At 40.9% G+C, this 26,439-nt stretch overlaps 1 protein-coding gene across 2 annotated transcripts; it reads right to left on the reverse strand.

Annotated features, from left to right (window-relative positions):
- Nucleotides 1-3,156: 3,156 nt before the first annotated feature.
- On the reverse strand, nucleotides 3,157-16,293 carry insig2 (insulin induced gene 2). 2 transcript variants are annotated; one of them, XM_079662701.1, is made up of 7 exons: nucleotides 16,148-16,293; nucleotides 15,140-15,349; nucleotides 14,674-14,846; nucleotides 8,066-8,190; nucleotides 4,493-4,659; nucleotides 4,084-4,183; nucleotides 3,157-3,888 (listed from the first exon to the last, which is right to left on the reverse strand). In XM_079662701.1, the coding sequence occupies exons 2-7, from the start codon at nucleotides 15,259-15,261 to the stop codon at nucleotides 3,847-3,849; spliced, it is 729 nt and encodes a 242-aa protein (XP_079518827.1). In that variant the 5' UTR covers nucleotides 15,262-15,349; nucleotides 16,148-16,293; the 3' UTR covers nucleotides 3,157-3,846. The 2 variants fall into 2 exon arrangements, with proteins under 2 accessions (XP_079518827.1, XP_079518828.1); XM_079662702.1 differs by lacking the exon at nucleotides 16,148-16,293 and adding an exon at nucleotides 15,540-16,064.
- Nucleotides 16,294-26,439: the final 10,146 nt, after the last annotated feature.

Genomic DNA, 26,439 nt, shown 5'->3' on the forward strand with positions numbered 1-26,439 from the left:
ATGTGCACATTATCCCGCTTATTACATGGCCACATTCTCAACAAAGTAACGACATGACTCCCAATATTAATTTAAATGCTTTTATGGATTTAGAAAATAATTTTATTGATTTAAAAAATAGTTGTATGTATTTATTTAAATTGACATGCATCCGCTAAAGAAAAATAGTCCGATGTTACTGTTTGAACTAACGTAGCAACGGCAGGAACTGCTTCGATAGTGTTTTTGAGGAGCTTTTTGATTACAGATTTGAAAACATCGTTGCTTGCTTTAAAAATAGCACAATTCATTATGTCAAACCTTGGAAAGTATCTAGATATCCCTGCCCTAATGCCAAAGTAAATATCAATTGAATATGTGTCGCCGTTTGATGTCTATGTCTGGACCGCTGCGTAAAAAGGAGGGTTTCTGCCCCGTTGCTTCTCTTCTTACTTCTATTAGAATAAAACACGGAGGAGGGAGATCTCTTTTTCTCCCCCTCTTCTGAGAGCCCAGCATCTGATCTCAGAGCACGCTCCCCTCTCCTGCAGGGGGCGTGGTCAGCTGCAGCTCACAGAATCGGCCTTTTCTTTATGTAATTTTAAAATGTCGATACAGTAGCCCCTTTTTTAAAATAGTTTTTATAGGTGTTGCTATCTGTTTTGTGTAGCGTGGTTCTACAAGCAAGTCAGTGCATTCATTGGGTGGTATCAGAGAGTTACAAGGGTCTGTAAATGCAATGAAAACATTTGACCACAGCAAATAATTTATATTAAACATGTAATTTTTACTTTTGAATACTTCAGTACAAATGATATATTGATTAATTTAAGTGATATATGTGTACACATAGGCCTATACACATCAAAACAGGGCTACATTTGATTTAATTAAAAGGTATAATATGTGGTAAACTGAAGAGCCGTTTGGGAGCCGAAAGAGCCGGCTCTTCTTGGTGAGCCGAGCCAAATGATCCGGCTCACCAAGAAGAGCCGGAATTCCCATCACTAGTGCCCAACATTCGTTGTGTCCAAACGGCGGTACTGCAACTTTCGTATCAGTCCGTGACGTCCCCCGGCCCAAAACAACTTTTTCCCATTGACTAACATTGGGAAAGAGACGTCTGTAAATCAGCGGATACTTTTTTTTAAACTAAACAAACAACCCATTATGAACTATTTTAAAGCCCTTATTATTATCATTAAGTCCTTAAAGTTGTAAAATGCACTAAAAGCTAGATTTATTTTCTCTCTCCATTAATTCTAGTGAGCCGAGAGTGGGAGCTCGGGGGGCGGGGCTTAAGGAGGGGCAACTCAACTGCGCATGTTCTAGCCAGGCATGACGGGTAATCTGTGACGTTTCGCTCTCTCAAAAGTTGGGCCATTTTGGGAATCAGCGACGTAAACGGTGACGCAGCAGCGGAAGCACCAGTCGGGCAAAACGGGGGCTGAAAAGAAAAAACGGTTCCGAACCAGAAAAGTGTGTGTGTGTGTGTGTGGATGCAAACTCAATACTCCTTGTGGTGTTAAATGTAAGCATGTTGGGGCAGTAACTGTGCACAGTTCCGGTTTCTGCCACCCGGCCACTAGACACGGCCCTGTCCACAAAGAATGAAAGGCTAGCGTTAAAAAGCAGTGCTCATATGCAGGTCATGAAAGAGGTGTATCAAAGTGTTGACACAACAGGAGCAGGTGTATGAGGACAGCACCATCGGCTCTCTTCTAATGTTTCCTCCTCAGAAAATATGTGATGACTCTCAACCTTGCCTGCTGACCCTCATTCTGTGAGAGGAGATAATTGCTTGTCAGGAATAAATAGAGAGATTAATGAATTCATTAGTGATGGGGAGTTTAGCTCTTCGGAGCAGCACTTACTGCTATGACACATCACGCCTATTGTTTTACTAGCTAGTTAGCCTTGAACAATAACATTCACACAGCAAATTGCCTCATACAATCATGTAAAGCACAGGGAAAATGTGTCCTTATCCTGGAATTTAGCAATAATGCAAACAAAGGCTCTTTAAATTCCGATTATTCATCTTAATTACTTTTGTCTAAACAAGCGTGTGTATGTGGGAGCTGGTTAGAGACAGGACACATTAATCCACATTAGCAGTCCACACCGGACCAGTTGATGTGTGAAATTCTGTAGTTTGTTTCAGCATTTGTTCCAGATATTTAGCATCTCCATTTAATTAGCCAGAGCTTTAAATACGTTTCAGATTTTAACACAACACTTATCTCATGAAATATTGCACAAAAGTACATTAAAAGCATTTAATTTTGTATGTGAGTCCTTAAAATGGCTAAAGCTCTTGAACTCAGAGCTGTGAGGTTTGACATTTGTATTCTCTTTTTGACAAGCATAGCAGTTACTCCATTTCAAATATTGTACTCCACCTCAATTGTTCATTTTATACAAAGATCTAGCTATTTGAGTTTCTTGTAAGAGGTTATTGTAAGTAATTATAGGAGGATGTATTAACAAACATCCAGGAGACTTGATTCTGTCCCTACATCGTCACTAAGAGTAATGCCTGCATGAGCCCCGTTATGTGGTGTTTAAGAAAATCACATAATACCAATTTAATGAAATTGGGGGTGTAAATATATAATCAAATGTAGGGTAAAAATGCAGGGAACCTCCTGCACTCCTCACCTCATTTACAATAATTGTTCTCTTCTTTATGTAACGTTTTCATGCATTAGTCTCGTTAAGTTAATCTTTAAACTATATATTTTTGATAAGCCGCTTCTCAAGAATATCTACTATTTGTATTATTTACATTACATTATTGATTGCACTTTTTACACAACCAAAAAACATTGCAGATGTCCAGGTTTCAGAGGTGGCTTCACTGACTGGAACTTATCAGTCTGTGTTGAACCTCTGTAAGACTTATCATTATTTAACTGCAATAGTGGTATCAAATATGCCAGGGCTATTCAATTAGTTGGTGAAAATGATCCAAAGCAAGGGGCCGGGAAAAAAATGGCTTGAAATATGAGCAATCATATTAACCTGTTTATCCCTGAGCCTGTTTTTCAGGTCTCAGGCTCGAAAATGACATTCCCAGAACAAATGACCATATCTTCACTTCTAAAAGGGTTAAATTAATAATCATTTTTCTCAAAGTAATGATAAACCTGTGAGTTGGATGTAGAAAAGTCAGAATCAATATAGATGTTTTTTATTTTAAAGAAAATTCAGATTGAACATAGTAAAAAAACTGTAAATTATAGTGTCCGTCCAAAGATTATTTTTTACTTATAGTGAAAACTACCCTTGGATGATGGGTTTGTAGACTAAAAGCTTTAGGAATCCAAAGTACAACATATAATAAGTACAATGTATCAAGATTGATGCAAAACACAAGAACTCAAGAAAATGTCAGGTCATCACATACAGTAAACAGTCAGGTTTATAGATGCATATCTTTTCAGATGCAATTTAACTAGGCTGTGTGTTCTCCACTGATACATGAAGGCTGTGAAAGACTGGTGATAAGAGCAGACTTTAAAACTGATCCTGTGTGACTGTTTGGCACAACAAAGCTGATCTATAGAACGATAGATGCTTTGCTGCTAATCCCCCGCAGGTACGTAGAGATAAACAGCAACACAAACACAACAAAGTCCGCCCTCATTGTTTGTCTCAGCTCAGTTAGAAGCCACCGGAGCTCTGAATGACCTGACAAGAGCCAATCAAAAATACTGTCATTTCCATTGGAAAGCAGCAGGCAGCCAATCAGGAGCTCAGGTCTCATTGGACACACCTCAACTGTGCGTATGCTGCATGAAGATGTTCTCTGATAACTGCCTCTGGCTTCAGACTGCTGCAATAACAAGGGCCTGGAGAGATCCCTCAGTCCTGATGGGTCTTTTCCTGAATGAATTTGTATTCATACTGAAAGAAAACACAAGAGCAGGAGAAACCGATTAGAATGAAACCACTTTCATGGCCAGTATCTACAAGCGAATAACTTTTGAGGACACTGATCAACTCTGACACCTGTATTTGCTTTACAGTCCAAGAAACCAGCATGGATCTCAGACAGAGATTTGACAAAGCAGACTTAGTCAAATGATTCAAGTTTCTTACCAAGGCTAGCTGCCTCCCTATGTTCCCCATGGTTATCACCCCCGCGAAGAAGATGCACGGTAACCAGGAGCGAATATACAGGAAGTCTGGAGAAGTATACCTGTGCAGAGAGGAAGCACATGACAGCAACTCTTAATTCTAACATACCGACACTTAACTTTCATCCATGTTTTCCTAGGATTATATTAAATATTGCACAACAAATTTACTGAAGATATTGAAAACAGGAATGTTTTCAAATGAAAAAAATAGAAGATTAATACATAATTACACAAAAGAAAGTTTCTACTATGTCATTTAATGAATATGTATTCAAAATTCTGAACCTGCAAACATTTGAATGCGTTCCACTTTTTGTCATCAATTTTCTTGCACACTAAATGTATATAAACTAGGTGTATAAACTTACTGAAAGACTCCATTATAAACCAGGACTTGTGTGGCCAGCGTAGCCAACAGGGCGATACTGACCCCCAGGCCAAAGCCACTGCGGGAGCGGTCAAAAGTCCACCACAGTCCGATGGAGAGCGCCGCCAGAGTCAGAGACAGCTGCACGTTGTTGGCAAAGTCAACTTTCTGACAGAGGTAGGGTCAAGGACCAAGCAGTCAGTGTCTGGAAGCTCTACACTGGGTTCATATCTGTGTGACAGTGCAGCACTGCTCTGGAGATATCACTTTGTTCAGCCAGATAGCAACAAAGAATACAAGCAGACAGATTAGGCTCCTCCTCTCTCACTTATGACAAAATGGATCGGCACTTGGAGAGAGGGGGGAGGAAGCGTCCAGAGGAGAGAGGGGGGAGGAGGCGTCCAGAGGAGGGAGGAGAGAGGAGGGAGGAGGCGTCCAGAGGAGAGAGGAGGGAGGAGGCGTCCAGAGGAGGGAGGAGGGAGGAGAGAGGAGAGAGGAGGCGTCCATAGGAGAGAGGAGGCGTCCAGAGGAGGGAGGAGGCGTCCAGAGGAGAGAGGAGGCGTCCAGAGGAGAGGAGGCGTCCAGAGGAGAGAGGACAGAGGAGAGAGGAGAGAGGAGAGAGGGGGGAGGAGGCATCCAGAGGAGAGAGGAGGGAGGAAGCGTCCAGAGGAGAGAGGAGGGAGGGGGGTGAGGCTTCCAGAGGAGAGAGGAGGGAGGAGGCGTCCAGAGGAGAGAGGAGATGTCCAGAGGGGGGAGGAGGCGTCCAGAGGAGGCGTCCAGAGGGGGGAGGAGGGAGGAGAGAGGAAGCCTCCAGAGGAGGGAGGAGGCGTCCAGAGGAGAGAGGAGGGAGGAGGCGTCCAGAGGAAAGAGGAGGGAGGAGGCGTCCAGAGGCGTCCAGAGGAGAGAGGAGGGAGGAGAGAGGAGGCGTCCAGAGGAGGCGTCCAGAGGAGGGAGGAGGCGTCCAGAGGAGAGAGGAGGGAGGAGGCGTCCAGAGGAGGGAGGAGGGAGGAGGTAGGAGAGAGGAGGAGGGAGGAGGTAGGAGACGTCGAGAGGAGGGAGGAGGCGTCGAGAGGAGGGAGGAGGCGTCGAGAGGAGGGAGGAGGCGTCCAAAGGAGAGAGGAGGGAGGAGGCGTCCAGAGGAGGGAGGAGAGAGGAGGGAGGAGGCTTCCAGAGGAGGGAGGAGAGAGGAAGAAGGAGAGAGGAGGGAGGAGGCGTCCAGAGGAGGGAGGAGGCGTCCAGAGGAGAGAGAGGAGCGAGGAGAAAGGAGATGAGGGAGGAGACGTCCAGAGAGAGGAGAGAGGAGAAAGGAGGCGTCCAGAGGAGAGAGGAGGGAGGAGTCGTCCAGAGGAGAGAGGAGAGAGGAAGGAGAAGAGAGGAGGGAGCATTCACAGGTGCAGGTGGAAGTGTTCTCACTACAGGAGTACCAAAGCTCCGCCCACAGCCATCTGAGCTGCTTTGAATGGTAAAGCATGATCTAAGACAGTGGTTCTCAACCTGTCTTAGATTAGACTAGCTCCCGCTAGTGGTACGTGGAGGAATCCGACATATAAAAAATATTTTTAAAAAAAATATTTAAAAAAGAATATTTTTTTATTTTATTTAAAGGTGGGGTAGGTAATTTAGGAGAAACCAGCTCGAGTGCGCTACAATTTGAAAATACACAACCGGAGAAAATCTGCCACTTCCTACAGAGCCCCTCCTCCAACACACACGAACGCGCACATGACCAATGAGGGCACGAGATAAGTTTGTGCACAGATGGAAGGCTGACAGGCAGGTAGGCCATCCAGTTATTTTAGCCGGGCCGGCTCAGATGATTGGTCGTGCTTTTTACAGTACTACGGCTTCCACAGATGACATTTTTTTATGGATTTTTTGTCAAAGCACTTCAGATATTCATTGCTATCGGGATGTTAAGAGCATTCCATGGAATATAACAAGTTTATCTCGAGCCGGTTTCTCAAACGTACCCACCTTTAACCTTTACACATAAAACAGTCATAATACAGGAAACACAACTAAGTAAACAAAAAGACCAAAAGCAGTCACTACATTGTGCATATTTGGGACATTAAGGTACACTACTTATTACTGCAACAGCAGCTGATGGTAAGGACCTCAGACAACTTCAATTTAAAACAGGCTATAGGGACAAGTGCCATCAGTTTGAGGCTTGATTGAATAACATTAATTAAAAAATAAATCATACTATCAAAATACTACAACGAATGAAAATAAGCTTGAGATAATTGAGACTGTGGTTTAAATTAGTTCTAATAGGCTATTATAATATATATATATTTTTTTTTTTCTGTCGTTGCTAATTACGACCTTACTACCCGCGAACGATTACCGAACGTTGCAAGCAAGCTAAAGAATGAAGAAAGCTGAATGATGTTAAAACTGTGGCTCAAAACGGGAGGTATTCGGAAGAGAGGTACAGAGGAGAATATTACCAGCGAAAGTGAACAAGTGAATGAGGAGGAGGACAGTCATCAGCCGAGTACAAGCGCAGGCTCCGCCAGCAACACAAAAGTGATATGCACAGCCGCTATGATTGAGGAGAGAAGTGACTCAGGAAGAAGGCATTTGCTGAAAGGATGGAGAGAAGGCTGTGACCGAGGTCAAAAGCTGAAAAAGCACACACTTGTCCTTAATGGTTATCTTTTTTCCTTTCTTTATTACTTTGCCACCACAGAAATGGCAATAGCAAACATCAGCAGACTGAAGATGAGCCATTAGCCCTTAGGCTCATCTGCTCCTGGAGGCTTCATTATTATTGTGGAACCAAATTCCCAATAGGACATTTTCTGTTACGATGTGGGTTGTTACAGGAGGCCTAAATTCACACTTTGGTATAGGTCCAGGAAATGAAATGTCTGTACAGTTGACATTTGTTGTGTGAGAATAAGTTATTATTTTGTTCTTTATATTCTCACTTGTGGTGTGTGTGTGAGTGAATGAGAGAGAGAGAGACCACAATAAATAATGTTTATTATGAATACATTTGCCTCCGAGTTCTGCATGAACTGTGCATCGACTGTATTTTAACATTGGTCATATGGTGGTACTTGGAGAGCCAACTATTTTCTCAGGTGGTACTTGTGTAGGTTGAGAACCACTGATCTAAGACATTACATTTTTTATGTTTTGTTAAAAAATGTATAGGGAAATCCTATAAATGGTTTGATTTGAATAATAATTTACGATGTTTAATAGCGGTGCTGCGTTGGTGGATGTACAATACCTAATATCAAACAGTTGGTACGAAACATTAGAAATACACAAATGATGCTGTTATTGTGGCCAGTGACACATGATAAGGCTGTGCACATCCATCTGGATAGGAAGTGGTTTCAAAGTGACTCTCGAGGGAATCACGTTTCATACCGAGGACTCCTCTGTCGTACATGATGAGCTCAGACATAAGGGAGGGACGAACAAGGAAGCTTAATAAGGTTTTGGGATGAAACTATTGAAACCTACTGGAGTCTTACTCAGGCTTTTTGTTTTTCTTACTAACATATGGAACAGAAATGAACAGATGCAGAAAGCCCCAGATTGTCAAGGATACAGCACTAGCGTGGTTGATGCCCACAAAGACGGCCACGCAGCGCATCACACTGGACCACTCCCGCTTGAACTTGTGAGGCTCCCCCAGGCGGCGGTCGATGAAGGGGTACAGCAGCCCGATGCCCGCTGCAGGGGACAGAGGACACATGAACACAGACCAACATCCAGGCAACAAAGGCTGGGGTGGGGCCGGGAGAAGAACCTTTATTATTACTTACTTGTTCATTACTCAAACATACTTTTATCTTAATAAAAAATCATATGTTTTCCTAGAATGAAGAGACTTTCAAGGTTGTTGGCTTATCATGAAGAATTGTGTGCTGGATATGATTCTAGTGACTTCTTTTGGGTTCCCACCTTGAGAGTTGAAATCATGTTTTATTTTTTCATTCTGTTTCAGAGCTTGTTAATAATGAAGTTTGTAGTTCATTCTCTGTGATATTTGTGGTCATTGATGCGATGGGAAAAATCAGTGGAGAGCTATTTTCTTTCCAACTAACTGTGTTCTCTAGTAACTTGTCTTTATTAATATTGAATAAGTTGTAGAGAAAATAAGAATAAAACAAAAAACTGAATATATAAAAACATGGCATTCAGATAGCATAAATTCAATTCTGATGAAGCAAAAAGGGAATACTGAACGGCCGACCAGGATCAACAGAGCCATGTTTCATGTGACTGATAAACCTTTGTTCACAGGACGCGCGATAAAGCAAAAGTCAAAGTTTCCTCAGTGCTCCGTGCCGTGAGGCAGTGAAGCTACAAATAATCACCTTCTCTTTCCTCACTATTCCTTTCACTCAAAACTATTGGAAGAAAAACATATTTTTGCCAGTATCCAGTTCCAAATGCCAGTTACTGACATAAGCGGGCAAAAACTTGACTCGAAAAACTTGAATCAATTCAGCGATAGTGTAGCTTAGCAGTTCTGCTGCTTTCGTTGCTCGTAGCGTGAACTTTTGTTCACACTACGAGCGTTTCTTGTTCGACAAACTACAAACAGACTGGATGTATTTGCTATGCTACATTAAGTTGTTATATATTTTAGGTCAACCTATTATAAACGTGTTTTTCTTTCCATTTCATGTTTAGCTTGTGTGAGTCAATAAATGAATTAATGATTATGTGGCTAATGTATTTCAACTGTAATTGCCAGTTTTTTTAACCTAAAATTTGACAAAGCCTACAGCCATATTTAAAAAACAAAACAAATTAACTGCTGTGATTTACATCACAGCTCACATCCTTTGAACTACCCAATGTGGTTTCAAAACCCATTAATTTTAGCGATGAGTCAACAAAATACAGGAGCCCTCCCCTGGGGGACTAAGCAGTGTGTGTGCGTGTGCGTGTGCGTGTGTGTTAGCAGCAAGTGGAAGCGACGTGTGTGTGTGCGTGTGTGTGTGTGTGTGTGCAAGCAACAAGTGGAAGCGACGTGGTGTGTCTGGGGAGCGAGAGAGCCCCGGGCTGTTGTGTTTAGTGCGGAGCGGCTGGGGAACGCTGTATTACTTTCCACAGCTCTGCTCCCAGGGGAGCACATTTCAATAATGGCAGCTAGTGGAGCCTGTGGGCATGCGGTGCACTAGTATGCAAGGCTGTGTGCATGTGCTTGTGGTTATGCTGGTTTACAGATGGATTTTTAAATACATTGGAGCTGTGCATTCATAGACCTGTATGTAACAATTCTGCAGTTCATATTTTAAGATTAATATCTCATTGCCCTTTTCTACATATATTGGTGGTGTTTACTGTAATGGAAGACTTCTGGAGCACGGAATCAAAACACAATGAGAACACAGAATAGCTGGAACTTTGTGACAAACACTGAAGATGTATTTGAAGTTATTTGAAGTTACTTGAAGTTACGGCCGGAGGATTGACAAAGACATTTGCTGCAGACACAAAGTGACACAGCGCCTGCCAACCAGCAGGAACAGGGAGACAAAACACAGAGCACAGCAGCCCAAGGTTGGTCTGTGCTCAGTGAGGGCAGTACAGATTGATCAACTGGGTCAAAGGTGTGGGCCTAGGAATATCTTTTTCCAGCACCTGCATCATACAAAATAAACAATACAGCTCTGCAGTGTTGTGAAACAGTTATGATTAGAAGTTGTGGTTGTATAGGATAGGGGTGAGTATCTTAAAGAGCATCTTGCAGGGTTTTTTTTTTTTCTACATTTATGCTTAAACTTGCTTGAAAATTAGAATAAAAAAAGTGAATGTAGGATTTGATATGTTTTAGGAGACATAAGGGCAGGAATTCAGAGGGAAAGGAGCAATTTTGAGCTCTGCTCTTAAAAACAGCTTTTTTTTAAGGTCATACGTCAAACGCTTCATATTACATAACAAAGGGTAAACATCTCTGCTCTCTGACCGCGGATATAGTTAGTAGTTGCGTTGAGTTGAGCGGTTGTGTTTTAGTGAGCTGGTATTTTTCGGTAGTTTTACATTTTATTTCATCATTTGTAATCATGGTGCAGTATTGTGTTTGAGCAGGTTGCACAAATACCAGCCTTTCAGGACATCGAGTCCACAGTAAAAAGGACCGGAGCTAGCGTTCGTTCCTGGGTGCGTTGTGCATCCACCTCCCTGCAGCGCATACTCTCCACAGCTTTATCAGGAAACCGTATTACTTCTCTCTCCCTCCCCTTCGCTGCTCTCTCTCTCTCTCCCCTCCGGTACACGGCACCGTAAGACATAGTGTGGAGTTGCATTAGGTAACGCTGTGGTGGCTGTACTGCTCCAGCCGTCTCCTTTGTGTTTTTTTGTTTCCCCCTGTCTGTGTTGTTTGTGTGTGCGTGGTGGCTGTCACCCCTGGCTCCCGGCTCAACCTCCACTCACCTGCTGCAATCAGCTGTGCACCCTCCCTGACTACACACCTGCTTTCCATCAAGCCATTTACAACGACATATCAACAGAGGCTCCACAACCTTTCTCCGCCAGATCGTCAAGTATCAGCCGTATCTCGCGTCTCTCCTCCGGTACACAGCACCGTAGTGTGGAGTTGCATTAGGTACCGCGAGATACGGCTGATACTTGCTCATTAGTTTCTGTTATGGATCAGTATCAACAGTCCTGCCAGTAACGTTACTGTATTATCAATGCTACGTTAGTTATAGCCTGATATATGATAGCTAACTTCACAATGTTGTGATGTGACGTTAGCTAACATTCTGTAGCTAACGCCGGTCACTCACCAAGATAGCTGCCCAGTTCTCCACTGGTTCTCCTCACACCACAGCTCAATTTCTCTCCGATGGCCGTTATTTCTTCTAATTCTTGGCTGCTCCTGGTCTCTTGCACGCCTAGCAGGCTCATAATTATAAGGTTGTGGTCCGTCATATGCATTCGAATATTCATGTTCAACTTCTTCTGTGTCTTCTGTGTCGAAACTAGCATTGGGATCCATGTTTATTAATACGTTACACCGGCCGCTCTCCCCCATGTTACGTCACACGCGGGAGGTCACGTGCCGAGGCTTTTTTATGTGGAAGTGAAAATGTCTTACAAAAACTACGCCAGATGTTACTGTAGTGTATATTTCTGTATATTTTTTTGAAAATCTAGTGTATTCATAATTTTCCTACACATTTATTCTAGACCCTACAGAAAAACACGATTCTGCGATCGCAGAATTTACCGCATAATCAGCAAAATGGCGCAGATTTCCAAAAGGCCGCATATTTATCAAAATGCCGCATAATCCCCGCATTTTTCCACACAAAGTTGAGGGAAAAAAAAGTTAACTCGTCTTGACGTGACGTCATCAGCTCGCGCATCACAGAATGTAAACAACACTGTATAGAGTGAACGTGTGGAGCTCACACGATAGAGAAAACACCAAGATGAAAATATCTAATCGATCTCATTTACCGACGAACATTTTTACTAAAGACCGGGCAAAAAGTGGGGGGAAACTATTCTGCACCCCGTGCAACTGTGTGTTGGAGCATAAGAGAAAATCGACGGTGACGACCCACTTTGATTCATTCAAACATTCGAAAATGCTTTCTGCTGCTGCGGACAAGAAAGCCAAACAACTCACGTTCACGAGGCATCAACCTCCAAAACCCTTTCGAGGGCTACAAGAAACGAGGTGAGTAGCCTACAAGATTGAAGCTGCAGATAACGAACGAGTAAATGAAAACAGAATGAGGCGGAGAAGTGTGTGTGTGTGTGTGGGGAGGCCGTGTGTGAGATTAAAATAGCCCAATTGCTTTTACAATAAATAAACATTTAATGTGTTTAATTGAATAGTAAAGGGGTTTAACGTTAGTGCCAGGTTGTGTGTGAGAGAGAATAAATAAGACAGCCCAATATTTAAAAAAAAAAATCGATAATTTTTTCCCGCATATTTAGCAACTTTCCGCGTATTTCGCAACTTCCCGCAGTTTCACCGCATAAAATCACATAAAAACCCCGCATGTTTAATCGCACAATCAAGGATTTTAGCCCACATAATCAAGGAATTTAGCCCGCATAATCAAGGATTTTTGCCCGCGTTTCTCTGGAGGGTCTATTATTCACAGGTTTCTTTAACCTGGAAGTTGCTCTTTAAGGAATCTGGACCCAAGTTTTTTATTCTTTGATTATTTGATTCAGAATCACTTTGCAATTCAGAATAGATCTTTTATTAAGAACATACAAAAGAAAGGAACTTCTTTATTGTTCTTAGTCAGCTGCAGTCCATTCAAACGTTCACTTATATAATATATATATATTAGGGCTGTCAAGTTAACGCGTTAGTAACGCAAACATTTTTTAACGCCACTAATTATTTTAACGTGCGATTAACGCATGTGTATTTGTCCTCGGCCCGTCCCATAGTTTCAGAGCCCGAAGGCTTGACGTTGTTGTTGTTGTTAGTTGGATGGTGGGAGATTCGAGCGAGAGTTATGGATACAAAAAAAGGTGTTTTAAACAGCGAGCCAAGCACACTGCTTGCGGCAGGCCAGTTTCACCCACTGTCTCTGCCACCTCCCTCCATGCCTGGTTCCTCCGGTTTGTATCCCGGTAAATAGTTCTGGTCGTAAAGAACCGGTGATTTGCTGTAATTTCTCGTTTGGAATATGAGGAAATGGTCTGGCTCTCTCAGCTTGCACGCGGTTTGATTGGCTAGCGCTTGTACTGTCAGATTTGCATAAACGGGATTTGATTGGCTGACGCTTCCAGCTCAGCTTCAAAAGTTGAACATTGCTCAACTTTTGAATCCTGAAAATCCTGGAAATCTTCGCTTTGCTTCCCCACAATGCAGTTCGGCGAAAAGCGAGGCAAAGTGACGTCACCCTCATTCAAAGTCAATGGGCAGAGAAGCGTTGGAAGATTTTTTTAAAGCTGCTGTGTGGACGGGGCGTAAGAGAGAGAGAGGTTCCAGGTTGTTGTGTGGAGAATATTCAGGAGAATATTTGTCATTGTTCCAATGATATTAAAACAAACATTTGCATAAAGCATATTTGTCCACTCGTATGTTGATAAGAGTATGACAAAAATATTCCTCTAAGGTACATTTAGAACAGATACAAAATGTGCGATTAATTTGCGATTAACTACGGACATCATGCGATTAATCGCGATTAAATATTTTTGATCGACTGACAGCCCTAATATATATTAGGGATGCACCGAATATTCGGCCACCGAAAATTATCGGCCGAAAATGGTTAAAAAGGCCCTTTCGGCCGAAAGGGTTTTAGCACCGAAAAAATATCACCGAATGTCAGAGAACAGGGTTACGTTGATCATACTGCGCATATTTGTCCAGGTGCTTTGATTTCAAGTGGTGGAGTAATCCCGAAGTGGTGAAAGTCTTTGCAGTTACACCCCCTCGAGAAATGTCAGCTGAACACGTTTTACAAATCGCAATCCGCGCCTCTTTCTCTGATATTTTGAAATATCTCCAAGCGGCAGACATGTTGGCTGTGAGCCAGCCGCGAGCATGTTCGCGCGCCGTGCTTGTCGCCGCGTTTTGATTACGTCATCACAACAACACGTTAGGTTACCAAACTTATAGGTGCATTTGTTGTTGTTGAAGGCCTGGCTGTTACAGTCTTTATTTACACTATTTTGTTGTAGGCCTACTGGCCTAGATGTTTATGCCGTTTTAAAGCACTTTGGCTTTGTTCTGAATGCACTTTGTTGTAGTTATCCTACAGAGAAAAGAAAATGCACTTGACTTGGAATTAATGTACTGTATGCATTCAAAAGTGCTGAATAAATGTTTTATGGACCCATAATAGTGATTATGAGTTGAGTTTATATATATATATATATATATATATTTCTATTAATCATTTACGGCCTTTCCGCATTCGGTTTTCGGCCAACTGTTTCCTATTTTCGGTATCGGTTTCGGCCAAGAATTTTCCATTCGGTGCACCCCTAATATATATATATATATATATATATATATATATATATATATATATATATATATATATATATATGCACAAGGAAAGATTTATTGTGAAAACACTACACACACCCCTACACTATTTCACCAAAGGACCACAGACAACCATTTCCAGCCATTCCTCCCATCTTTCCTGCCACCGAAACGTAGAGATAAACGCAAACTACATGGGACTTTCACTCAAATAAGTGTTCACATACCTGAGGCTGTGCCACAGCAGGGTGGCACCCACCAGGCAGAGGAGAAGATACTGCTTATGACGTCGGGGGGGAAGAGAGTAACGTTTCTCTGCACCTGAAGTAAGTTCAGCACCAGGGACAGGAAGACTCCCACAGAGAACAGCATGGCCCCTCTGATCAGCAAGTTGGTGGTCCTACAATGCAGATGCAAAGCAGTCAGGAGACCGGGTACATTCCTCCACTGTTATGTGTTACACTGCAAACTGATAAACATGACATGAGGCACACAGGGCCTCAAAAGACATTCAGTGTACTGCGTCCAATGCCCAGCAGACTCATACATGTCATATTAAATGTCCCATAGCTATGTTACATATAGCAACAACAAAAAAAACTAAAATTCTATATTGGATAACAAAAACATATCCATGCCTGTGGTCAACAGGTTCTTCTTCTAAAGGTGAGATTGTGTGGAGAATAAGCTAACCTGTTAGTGATGACTGAAATATAGGGGCCCCGCGAAGGCCCCGGCGTCTGCCCGGGCCCCGACCATTCCTGCTGGCCTCCAGTCCCTGCACTGTTGCTCATGGCTGTCAGTGTTAGGGACATTTATAAGCATAGGTCTGGAAAATATACGCTCGATGACGTCTTTATCCGCCAGTGATTTTAAAGTCCTCCTCTGACATCCCAAACCAAGCTGAAAAACAAGGACAGGCAGAGGATTAAAAATACTTAAAAAGTCCATCCTCAAACACAATTTACACCAGCTATTTTAAATATTCACTTTCTACTTAAGTATCGTACTACTTATATACACAAGTATAAACACATTAGAGATAAAAACGTCCAAAGATATTTCTAACAGATAGGGATAGAAAAATACTTACTTTAACTAGCTCGCTATCATGGTAAAGAAGTGAAAAATACAGTAATATTTAAAAAATGGTTATACATTTGTTTCTTTGTTTATGGAAGGGGGCCTCATGATTCCTGAGTAACACTGTCCAGCTGACAGAGGGAGCAGGTTCAGCGTGTCCCTTACCTCATGCACGGTGGGGTTAGATAACTGGACTGCACTCACCTTTAGCCCCAGTCTGTGTCTGGCAATGTAACACACTGTGAACAGTTGTTTGTTTTTAACAAAACTAACTTTACAACTTTAAATGTAGAATAATAACCATTGACGGTGATTCTATAGAAACTAACAGCAACCTGAAGATTTGAGCCAAAACGCTAATCAATAAACGAAGTCAAAAGCATTTACCCGTCTGTCACTAGCAACTCACTTTCGGTAAATGCGTCCAAAAGAGGCAACTAAACACCTACATTACGGTAAAAAGCGTTAACAACAAATAGTTGTGATGGCAGCGGATATGCAAAATTAGTTAGCTTGACGTTAGTTAGCTACTCTCATTATAGGTAATAGCTAGCTAGCTCAACGAAAATGGTCAATATCAGTTACCCGCCTCAGCACGAGCTGTAGGAAAGGTCTTACCTTATGTTTACAGAGACGTTACAATCCGATAAGACATTTCACATGACTTTAAACTAAACAATGCTGCAATACGCCAAATATGAATTAGCCTTATGATTCTCTCCTTGTGACTACTTCCGGCTGCCCAAAATGACTGAACTCGCCATGACGCATGACGCATGACGCAACTACGTTACACAAGGCAGACGTATCACATGATTAGAGGTCCATGGATGAACCAATCAAAGACGTTTCAATTCTAACATCTTTGATGAACCTCAAACAGCTGGATAATCATTCATAAATCATTTTATTCAAAATAATAATATTTTAAAAGTGTATTGTAAATGTTACATAATAATGACATATTTCACCTGGAAATGAGTTGATTGTACTTTAAATTATGTAGTTTAGAGTATTAATTTGCAGAGAATCAGGGTACTGTGTGTGTTCTTTTATAGCATGTGCTTTTTATGACTTATTATATATTTTTTTTAATTGACAAAACCCTCGAAAAGCTGCATACACACACACACACACACACACACACACACACACACACACACACACACACTTCCGTTACATGTTTGATTTGTTCTTGTGGTCTAATAGATTTACAGAGATGCAGAGGTGAGAAAGTTGCAGTGTGAAGTGGATCACTCTTAATCCTCAATCCCATTTACATTCCGTTTTGTATTCACCATAGGTCTGCTGCTCAAGACCAGGTTTCAGGGATTATATCTGGCAACACAATAGTTGGAATTTAAACAGATTTACCGTATTCTTTCATTCCGCCATAGTTCAAAGTCAACTTTATCATGCGTAACTGTGTTTATCATGCAAATCCCAGTAGAAAAAGACTACTGCTGTTATCGCCGGTGAGGGTCCAAAGGAAGAGAAGGGTCAAATCATTGGATTTTTTAACTGAGGCCTTACACAAGTTATTTATTTGGGACAAAAAAGACACAGACATATTGAAATGAGTTAATATCAGATTATAGAATGAATCAATAACAAACCATGAACATTCTAGTTTGTAGTTATAAACAGATCCAGTTGTAATATTGCTGCTGTTTAGGATCAGTCCTGACTGATGTTCGACTCCTCTTGACTGATCACAGGTCAGTGTTGCTGTGTGATCACAGTGACAGGTCTTACTGGATATTCCTCTCATGTTCATGGTGGTATATTATCTAAACCCAACAATACATTTGAACAGTGTCTGTCATAAATACACTACTTGATAATAAAGTATGTACTTTGAGCAGTTCATCTGCTGTATGTTTCCAACCTACTTCATCTCAGAGGAACATATTGTAGGCTACTTCCTACTCCAATCTTTATCTTACAGCTACACTTAGTTATTACAGATCCAGCTATCAGACATGTACAATAGGCTAGACATCTTTTAAAACTCAATATAAATGACATTTTCCATTGAAAATTAGGAAATGTTTTTTTTATTCCCTCAAAATACATGCATAGGGTAAAAGAATGTAAAATTGATTCTATTAATATTTCAGATCATGCAAGAGTTCATCTAACTATTCACTTGGAGAGTGGAGAATTGGTATCCAGGCGCTGGAAATTTGATAACTCCTTACTTAGAGAGGAAAAATTCAAATAAAAAATGCGAATGTGGATAAGGTACTATATAAAAGAAAATAATGACCCCTCTATAGATCCGAATATTATTTGGGAAGCTGCGAAAGCTACTTTAAGAGGAATTATTATCTCATACACATCTTTTAAAAAACGTGAAAATGTTAAGCTCAGACAAGAATTTGAAAGAGAAGTAAACAGATGCAAAGTACTTCATAAATCCGCATCAACAGATGAAAACTGGAAACAATTAAACAAAGCCAAAGCTAAATTAAATATTGACTGAACAAATGAAATCATAACACAAATAAATCTTATCAGACAAAATAATTATGAATTCGGCAATAAACCAAGTAAACTACTTGCCTATCAATTAAAGAAGGAGCAAGCAGAAAGGGCTATAAAGGCAATTTGTCTGAAAGACGACAAGATAACCTACCACCCGAAACAGATTAACCAGACTTTTTAGGAATTTCATAACAAATTATACAAATCTCAATGTGATTACTCACAAGATGAACTGGACAATTATCTCCATAACATTAATTTACCTACATTATCTGATTTAGATCAAGAGTATCTAAACTCATCAATTACAGAAGTAGAAGTTTTGGCTGCAATTAAATCTATGCCTATAAATAAAAGTCCAGGGCCAGATGGCTTCTCGGCAGAATTTTATAAAGAGTTTTGGACTGAACTTCAACCTATATTTATGTCAATGGTTAACAACTTCTCTCACAACAGAACACTTCCTCAATCAATGAATCTTGCATATATTACTGTACTACATAAAGATGGGAAAGACCCCTTGAATTGTTCTTCATTTAGGCCTATAAACCTCTTGGATCATGATTATAATATTATCACCAAATTATTAGCAAAACGATTGGAAATTATTTTACCTAAACTAATTAGTCCTGATCAAACAGGTTTTGTCAAGGGCAGATATTCTTCTGATAATATAAGGAGACTTTTGAATATTATAAACCATTTGGACACCTGTCAGAAGCCATCTCTGCTTCTTTCTTTAGATGCCGAGAAGGCTTTTGACAGGGTTGAGTGGAATTTTCTTTTTGCTATCTTGAACAGATTAAATATGGGCTCTCGATTCATAGAGTGGGTCAAATCAATTTATAAAAATCCTACAGCAGCGGTTATCACTAACTGCAGTTCCTCAGATTTTTTTTCACTAACAAGAGGGACAAGACAGGGATGTCCACTGTCACCTTTGCTTTTTGCAATTGTAATTGAACCACTGGCGTCATGTATGCGAGACAACATAAGTATTAAAGGACTGAAGATTAACGATGAACACAACATTTCTCTGTATGCTGACGATATCATTCATTACTTAACAGACCCAGAAAATTCAGTACCACATCTGCTCGACACGATAGAGCAATTTGGAAGATACTCAGGATATAAAGTTAATTTTAAGAAATCGAATGCTTGTTTCTTACATATGACGCCAACAGCAAATCTGGAAAAGTCTTGTTCTTTTCATTTGTCACCAGGTGGCTTTAAATACTTAGGAATAAATATAACACCACACCTGGATAATCTGTTTAAAGAGAATTACAATCCGCTCATTGACAAAATCAAACAGGATTTATCCAAATGGTCCACATTACCAATATCACTGCTAGGAAGAATCAATGTCATAAAAATGAATATTCTACCGAGATGTATTTTTCTTTTTCAAATGTTACCATGCTATTTATCCGCTGATTATTTTAAATCTCTCAATAGACACATCTCAAAATATATCTGGTGTAATAAAAAACCAAGAATCAAGTTAATTACTCTTATGAAACCAGAAACCATGGGGGGTCTTGGTCTTCCCAACTTTCAACACTACTTCTAGTCAGCTCAATTAAGAAATGTACTATCTTGGTTTCTGGGAAGAAAGGATTCACTATGGGTTCAGATAGAAGCCAGTGTCTTTGACCCGCTGCCAGTGGAAACTCTTATATTTGTTAAAGACTTCAATAAAGTGAAAAATATGGCCAAATGTTTTACAGTGGTCAATACACTTTTAGCCTGGAGGGACTGTACAAAAAAAGTTCATGTTAACTCAGGTATTTCAATCTTTTCTCCTATTTTGAACAATCCTGATCTTAGCAAATATTTGTTGTCAATCAATATAAACAAATGGACGAAATCAGGTATAAAGCAATTGAAACATTTGTTTCACAAATATATAACATTGAAATCATTTAATGATTTAAGAGCAGAATATGACATTTCAAATAAGGATTTTTTCAGATACCTGCAAATTAGGAACGTGATCCAATCAATTATTAAAAGCAATAAATTGAGATCGGGATTGTTGGAAGAGGAGGAGATATTGATGTCATCGAGCACAATCAAAGGTAAAATTAGAGAATTTAATGCAGTTTTTTCTAAAAGAGCTCAGCCATCCTTTCCAACCTTAAAAAAGATCTGGGAAAAGGACTTAGGAATACAGATAGATGAAACTACATGGCTGAATATCTGTGAAAGAACACATTTTCCATTCACAAGCAATAAAATCAAAGAAGCAAACTTTAAATTTCTCAACAAATTTTACCTCACACCCATAAAGATGCATAACATTTCCAAAGAAAACTCACCAAAATGTCCGAGATGTAAAGTAAAAGAAGGAACATTTATGCATCTGTTTTGGGACTTTGATCTCTTGAAACATTTCTGGGATTCAATTCATGCGCTCACAAAAGCCGTTTTAGGAATCGAAATGAGCCAAAATCCATGTTTTTTCCTGTTAAATGATATGCCAAACTTTAAACTGAACCCCAAACATTATAGAATACTAATCACAATAACATATTTTGCCAAGAAATGTATACTTTTACTCTGGAAGAATGAACGTCCTCCAACATTTAAACTTTTCATTGATCAGATAACACATTTTTTACCTCTGGAGAAAATGACTTTGGAAAAATATAATCATGGACATATCTTTCAAGCTCTGTGGTTGCCATTGTTTTCATAATTGGAAAATATATCTGAGATATGACCAGTGATGGAATGGTGCATTCTGTGGCTATTTTTCCTGACGGCCGGAGATACTAGTTGTGTTGTCATTGTCTATATTGTCGCTGTATTGTATAATTAATTGTATAATTATTTGTTTGTTTTACTTTGATGTGGGCTTATTATTATTTTTATTTATTTTTTTCGTTTTATGTTTATTTTCATGGCTCTGTTGTTTAAGTTATATTGAGAAGCATTTTATTTTTTTTTATAAATGTTTTTGGTTTCGTCAGTGTGGGCATGTGCGGGTGGAGGGAGGGAGGGGGGACTGTAGTGAGTGTACTGTGATATTACAATATATGAAATGGCATCGATTATTGTACACTATAATGAAATAAAAAGACTTGTCAAAAAATTTTTTTTTTAAAAATTAGGAAATGAAGGAAGAACAAATGGATGATCAAAATACATATTTCTTAGTGTAGATTTTAGAAATGGTTACGGAAACAGGTGGTGCATATGTTAAGGACTATTTTTTCCGTTGAGGATTATTTCATATGTAATGCTTTAGTGTGTATTTCGTGCAGCAGAACTGTATTCATTATGTTTGTTGTTGGTCATGAAGGAACATTTCACCCAGTGGTGCTCACTGGTGTGTTATCAAAAGTGTTCAGACATTATAGGGCTCAATGGACACCCGTTTTTCAATTAAGACCTATAAGAAACGTATAAAGATTATAAGTAGGGCTGCCTAGAATCAGCCCTAGTTTTGCTGCCATAGGCTGCCTTAGACTGTTGGGGGACACCTTCCTTCTTCCTTCTGTCTCTCTGTACCTGTGTACTCATGTTCCAAATAACACAGCTTCCCCAAACTGTTTTCTGTCTGTCTACGCCAGGATCTTGAGTTGTGGATCTACGCTCCTAGCCCTATGGGTTAAATGCAGAGGCCACATTTCACTGTGTGTGCTGTGTGCATGTATGTGTGACCAATAAAGAGGGTTTCATCCTCCAATTCTAATTCTAATGCTGTTTTCCTGAGTCCTGGATCCTGAGTCCTGGATTCTGAGTCGTGGCTGAACCTGTCACTGTGGTCCTGCCTGACTCTCATCATACTACTTCCCTGATGGCTCCCACAGGATTGTTGACATCCTCGTGGATTCATCTTCTTGTTATAGACACATGCATTTCCAAACATTTGGTCTTTCGAAACATTTGGTCTACCTACGCTGTAAAATGTATTATCTCTTCGATTTACACACAGCATCTATTGCACGTCTGTCCGTCCTGGGAGAGGGATCCCTCCTCTGATGCTCTCCCTGAGGTTTCTCCATTTCTTCCATTTCTTTCTTTGGAAGTTTTTCTTGTCCGATGTGAGGGTCCAAGGACAAAGTATTCATGTTCATATTCTGTACAAACTGAGACAAAAGTAAGATTTGTGATATTGGGCTATATAAATAAGCTTTGATTGATTGATTGATTGATTGATTGATTGATTGATTGATTGATTGAGTGATTGATTGAGTAGGAAGATATACCAGGCTTCGATAAACACAATATTGTTTGTGAATACAATCATTGAATGCTTTAATAAACATTGTTCACTGCCTTAATTTATGTCATTTCTTAAAAAGCCATTTTAGTTTGGAATGAAAACTGACTGCAGACCTTCAGTGCCTTTTATACGATGTGAACATGACTACTACTATTATCAGACTCCACAGAGAATCATTGATGCCTTTACAATTAATGAATTATCCAATGAGATGAATTGGCAGGTTCCATACACTGTACTACTCATAGTCCCATGGGAGACTCACTTAACCCCAATAATGAGAGTGATAAAGGAAGTCTGGTAGGCAAGAGGAGGGTACAGGGGCTTTCGATTAGTTGTCAAGGGCTACTGGAGGCCCCCTGACGCAACCAGAGATCAGCCAGGGATTCAATTCATCATCCTGCCTGTGCCGAGCGCTAAGGGCCTTTTCATTATCACGCTACGGAGTCCCACTGTCGGCTCCTTCAGTTTAAATGTGAGTGATGGTGACGGAGGGGTGGGGCCGGGCCCTCATCATAAATGTCCTCCCCAATGGACCGTTGCAGGTCCCAGCTCCAAAAGAATAGGCCCTGTGACCTCTCTGTCGTCTATAATGAACCCCTAACCCTCCACCTCCGCCAATCCCCATAAAGCCATGATGTGGGAGATGCTGTTTGCCAAGCCTCTCTTACCTCGGCCCCCGAGTCCCTCACTGCGGGCAGAAGAATACACTGTAGAAAGGGTAGGGGGGCAACAAAGGAAAATGGCTGCTGCCCTTGTATTCAGTGATGTGTTACATGTTAGGGATGACCTGAGTAATCTGCATTATAAGGCTGACGTGAGTGAAATATTTTTAAATGTACCTACTTATGCACATTAACCCATCAAAAGATCTGAGAAAGATTAGACTCAGGGCAATAATGACATACAGACTGTGTGTGTGTGTGTGTGTGTGTGCGCGTGCGTGCGTGCGTGCATGCGTGTGTGTGTGTGTTAGCAGGTACTGACATTTACCACAACATCCAACAAGCAAATTGTTGTTACCAAAGGTGTCGGCTTAAACCCAAATCCCAATAAGTCAATTGTTCCCTAAAGGCCGGAGCTGACACATGTACATAATGACATTTGAGGACGCACACAGGGACAATTTCAAAAGAAGAATCACACAAGGACGAAGTGAGACGTAGAATGAGGAAGCTTTGCTCTGCCTTCTGCAGCAGTCATGGAAGAAAAGCATCTCTCATCTACAGACAGGGGAAACAGAGAGGAGTCATTTGTGGAGCATGATTGTCTGTGCAATTTCTTGGAACCTCGAGGAGGAAATGAAAATGCCCTGTAGCTGGAAGAACCATGGAAGCTTTGCCAGCATGTGTGTGGCATATTGAATGGTAATGACAAAGCAGGCTATATCCCCTGTGAGCAAGCCTGCGGAACAATGATTACAGATTGGTTGATGTGTCCTTAGTATCACAAGGGACTCTGATTCTAATGCTAATCAGAGCTGCTGCCCGTTGAAATGTATCTGTACTCGCAAGGCAGGGGGAAATAAGATGGAATATCCCTGTTAGACTGTCCATTTATCATGAGGCGGCACTTGTTTTGATATTTTAGCCCTCAGGAATTTAGAGAGGGGCTTTTGGCAGGCTTAGCCTATTGCACCACCTGCTGGCCTTAGGCTGGTACCAGTATTACCCGCATGTTTTTGTTCCAGGGCATTTATTGTGCATAACATGTTGACGTATAGGCTGACAGTATTCTGCGTTATTTAATTTGTTATTATAGTTGGAGAGCCTGTGAAACCGCCTCACATTGCTCCGTAAGAATGTACAAATGCAACTCAGTGGGATTCATCTCTGTTTCAGGTTGTAACTCCCCCCGCTCAGCCTGCACCAGTCACACAGTCCCCCCCCCCCCCCCCCCCCTTTCCTCACTGAATGTACTTTATTTCCATTCGGGGAGAGAAACAAGAAGGAGAGACAAGACACAGTGATGCTCAGCTGCACACTCAATGTAGGTTAATGGAAGGGAGGAGAGTCTGAGCTCAGGCCGGCTCTGATTGGCTGACCCGGTGGACGTGCAGATTCTCCGCAGCACAACCTGTCACTGTTGATCATGGGCCATCTCTTAACAGCCAGCGGGGCTATCAGAGAGGTGAGTCCATTGCTATTCAGGACTAAACAGATGATAAATCATTTGTACTTAATTAGTGCTCAGCAAGGTTACAACTGACACGTGTTTTCATCTTAATTAGGAGGGGGATTTGTTCCATTCATTTAATTTGGTGTGCATGAGCGCCTCTGCACCTAACTAAGTTAATCTTACACCTGTCAGGGTACGCATGGAGTCGGGCCTTGGATTACAGGGGGATGTGGGTAATAGTCCTCTTCCATCAGATTGTATCGCAAACAGACTTGCAAGTCAAGTGGACTTTAGTGACAAATAAGACTGCCAAATCTACTGTTATGTGCATTTAACGGCACTTTATAATACTTCAATCAGTTAGGAATTACTGCATGCTTTTACATAGTTAGGTAACCCAGGCTTCTGTCTCATCTCATACAGCTTTGCAGCCAACCAATAAGGCATATACATGCCCCTTCATCCTAGAATAAATATTTAAGCAGATACAATACAACATGGGCTTTATGGGGAAACACGTGTTCCATCATGGAGGTTGTAGGCCCACACTCCAGCTCTCTGATTTACAGCCACAGCAGCCTTCACATATCTGAGCGAGAATCACTGTCTGCTCTCGATGCAGTCCAGTGGGCAGCAGCAGCAGCCAGTCCAAGGACTAGGTCTCTTTTCTTTGTTGAAAGCTGTATGAAGCTGTAGTAATTGCCCCAAAGAGAAGGTTCGATAGAGAATGACTGATTTAGTAACTATAGGTTTCTAATGGAATTCTCCAATGCCTCTCGGGCACTCAAGCTGACAACCATTACCTGAACTGATGCATAGTCCATTACGGGATTCCCCTGCTTTAATAGAGTGTCTATCACATGAAATACAGAGATGTCAGGTGCCAAAGCATGCACTCTCACCCATGTGTGAAGGTTTAACCCAACTGTAAATGCTTTCCTTCTAGACACTGCTGCCTTATACATGCATTGTATATCTACATATAAAGCATATTGTAAAATGTTGCTGTTCCACTCCTAACGGCCGGCCCCAGTTTACAACCTTCAGAATGGTGTCAGTGAAACATGTGATCCAGCATCCTGTGAAATAACCATGCCCGACTTTAAAACTCCTCTGCTTAAATTGACGGAAGGAATAAACACCATGTAAAGTGACAAGCTTGAAAGCACTACACAGCGATGTGAATCCAACCCTTAGGGCAACACAATAGCAAAGGATGCCAGGGTTTTATTGTTTCATTAAACATATTTAGTTTTGAGTTATTAGTTAATCATTAAAAAATAATCAATGAATTGACTTGTTTGGTGAATGTATGTCAGAAATGATAGATAATGCCGTTTACCTCCAACATGAGGGCATTTAGTCCACTGCCAGGAACCAGGACATATGTTACTATGACAACATCAAGACAAGGCAAACCACCGTACTAACCTTGTACACAATGTCTTGAAAAAAGTCAAATTGTTTGTGACAAACTATTTTCTTTTGATGGACAGAAGAAGTTGACTTCAATGGAATTGAAATAATACATATGAATATAGCTGAGTATTAGGTCTGTAAAGTGAATTGTGTTAGTGCCAGTTGGTATCAACACCAGGGAAAGCAGATGCTTTTGTCAAACCTTACTTTGGGGACATGACACATGGCTGTCTATGCACTCTTTAGTCTCAGCAAACAGAATGAGTCAGCACTGATGCCTTCAGTGTTACCTAAAGAGGTGAGGGTCCAAAGGAAGAGAGGGGTCACACCATTGGGTCTTTGAACTGAGGCCTTATATCTGTACAAGATGTTATTTTGGACAAAAGTTATTTATTTGGGACAAAAAAGACACAGCCATATTGAAATGAGTTAATATCAGATTATAGAATGAGTCAATAATAAACCATGAACACATTCTAGTTTGTAGTTATAAACAGATCCAGTTGTAATATTGCTGCTGTTTAGGATCAGTCCTGACTGATGTTCTACTCCTCTTGACTGATCACAGGTCAGTGCTGCTGTGTGATCACAGTGACAGGTCTTACTGGATATTCCTCTTATGTTCATGGTGGTATATTAGCTAAACCCA

Source organism: Notothenia rossii (genome assembly GCF_949606895.1).
Source record: "Notothenia rossii genome assembly, chromosome: 2".
NCBI lineage: Eukaryota > Metazoa > Chordata > Actinopteri > Perciformes > Nototheniidae > Notothenia > Notothenia rossii.

What these genes read in the sequence shown, in the direction of transcription:
- insig2 (XM_079662701.1), bottom strand. Translation starts at nt 15,261, where the DNA reads ATGTCCCTAACACTGACAGCCATGAGCAACAGTGCAGGGACTGGAGGC. An exon ending in CTGCTGTGGCACAGCCTCAG is followed by an intron (nt 8,191 to 14,673) that starts GTATGTGAACAC and finishes TGTCCCCTGCAG; the next exon opens with CGGGCATCGGGCTGCTGTAC. An exon ending in GCATCAACCACGCTAGTGCT is followed by an intron (nt 4,660 to 8,065) that starts GTATCCTTGACA and finishes TACCTCTGTCAG; the next exon opens with AAAGTTGACTTTGCCAACAA.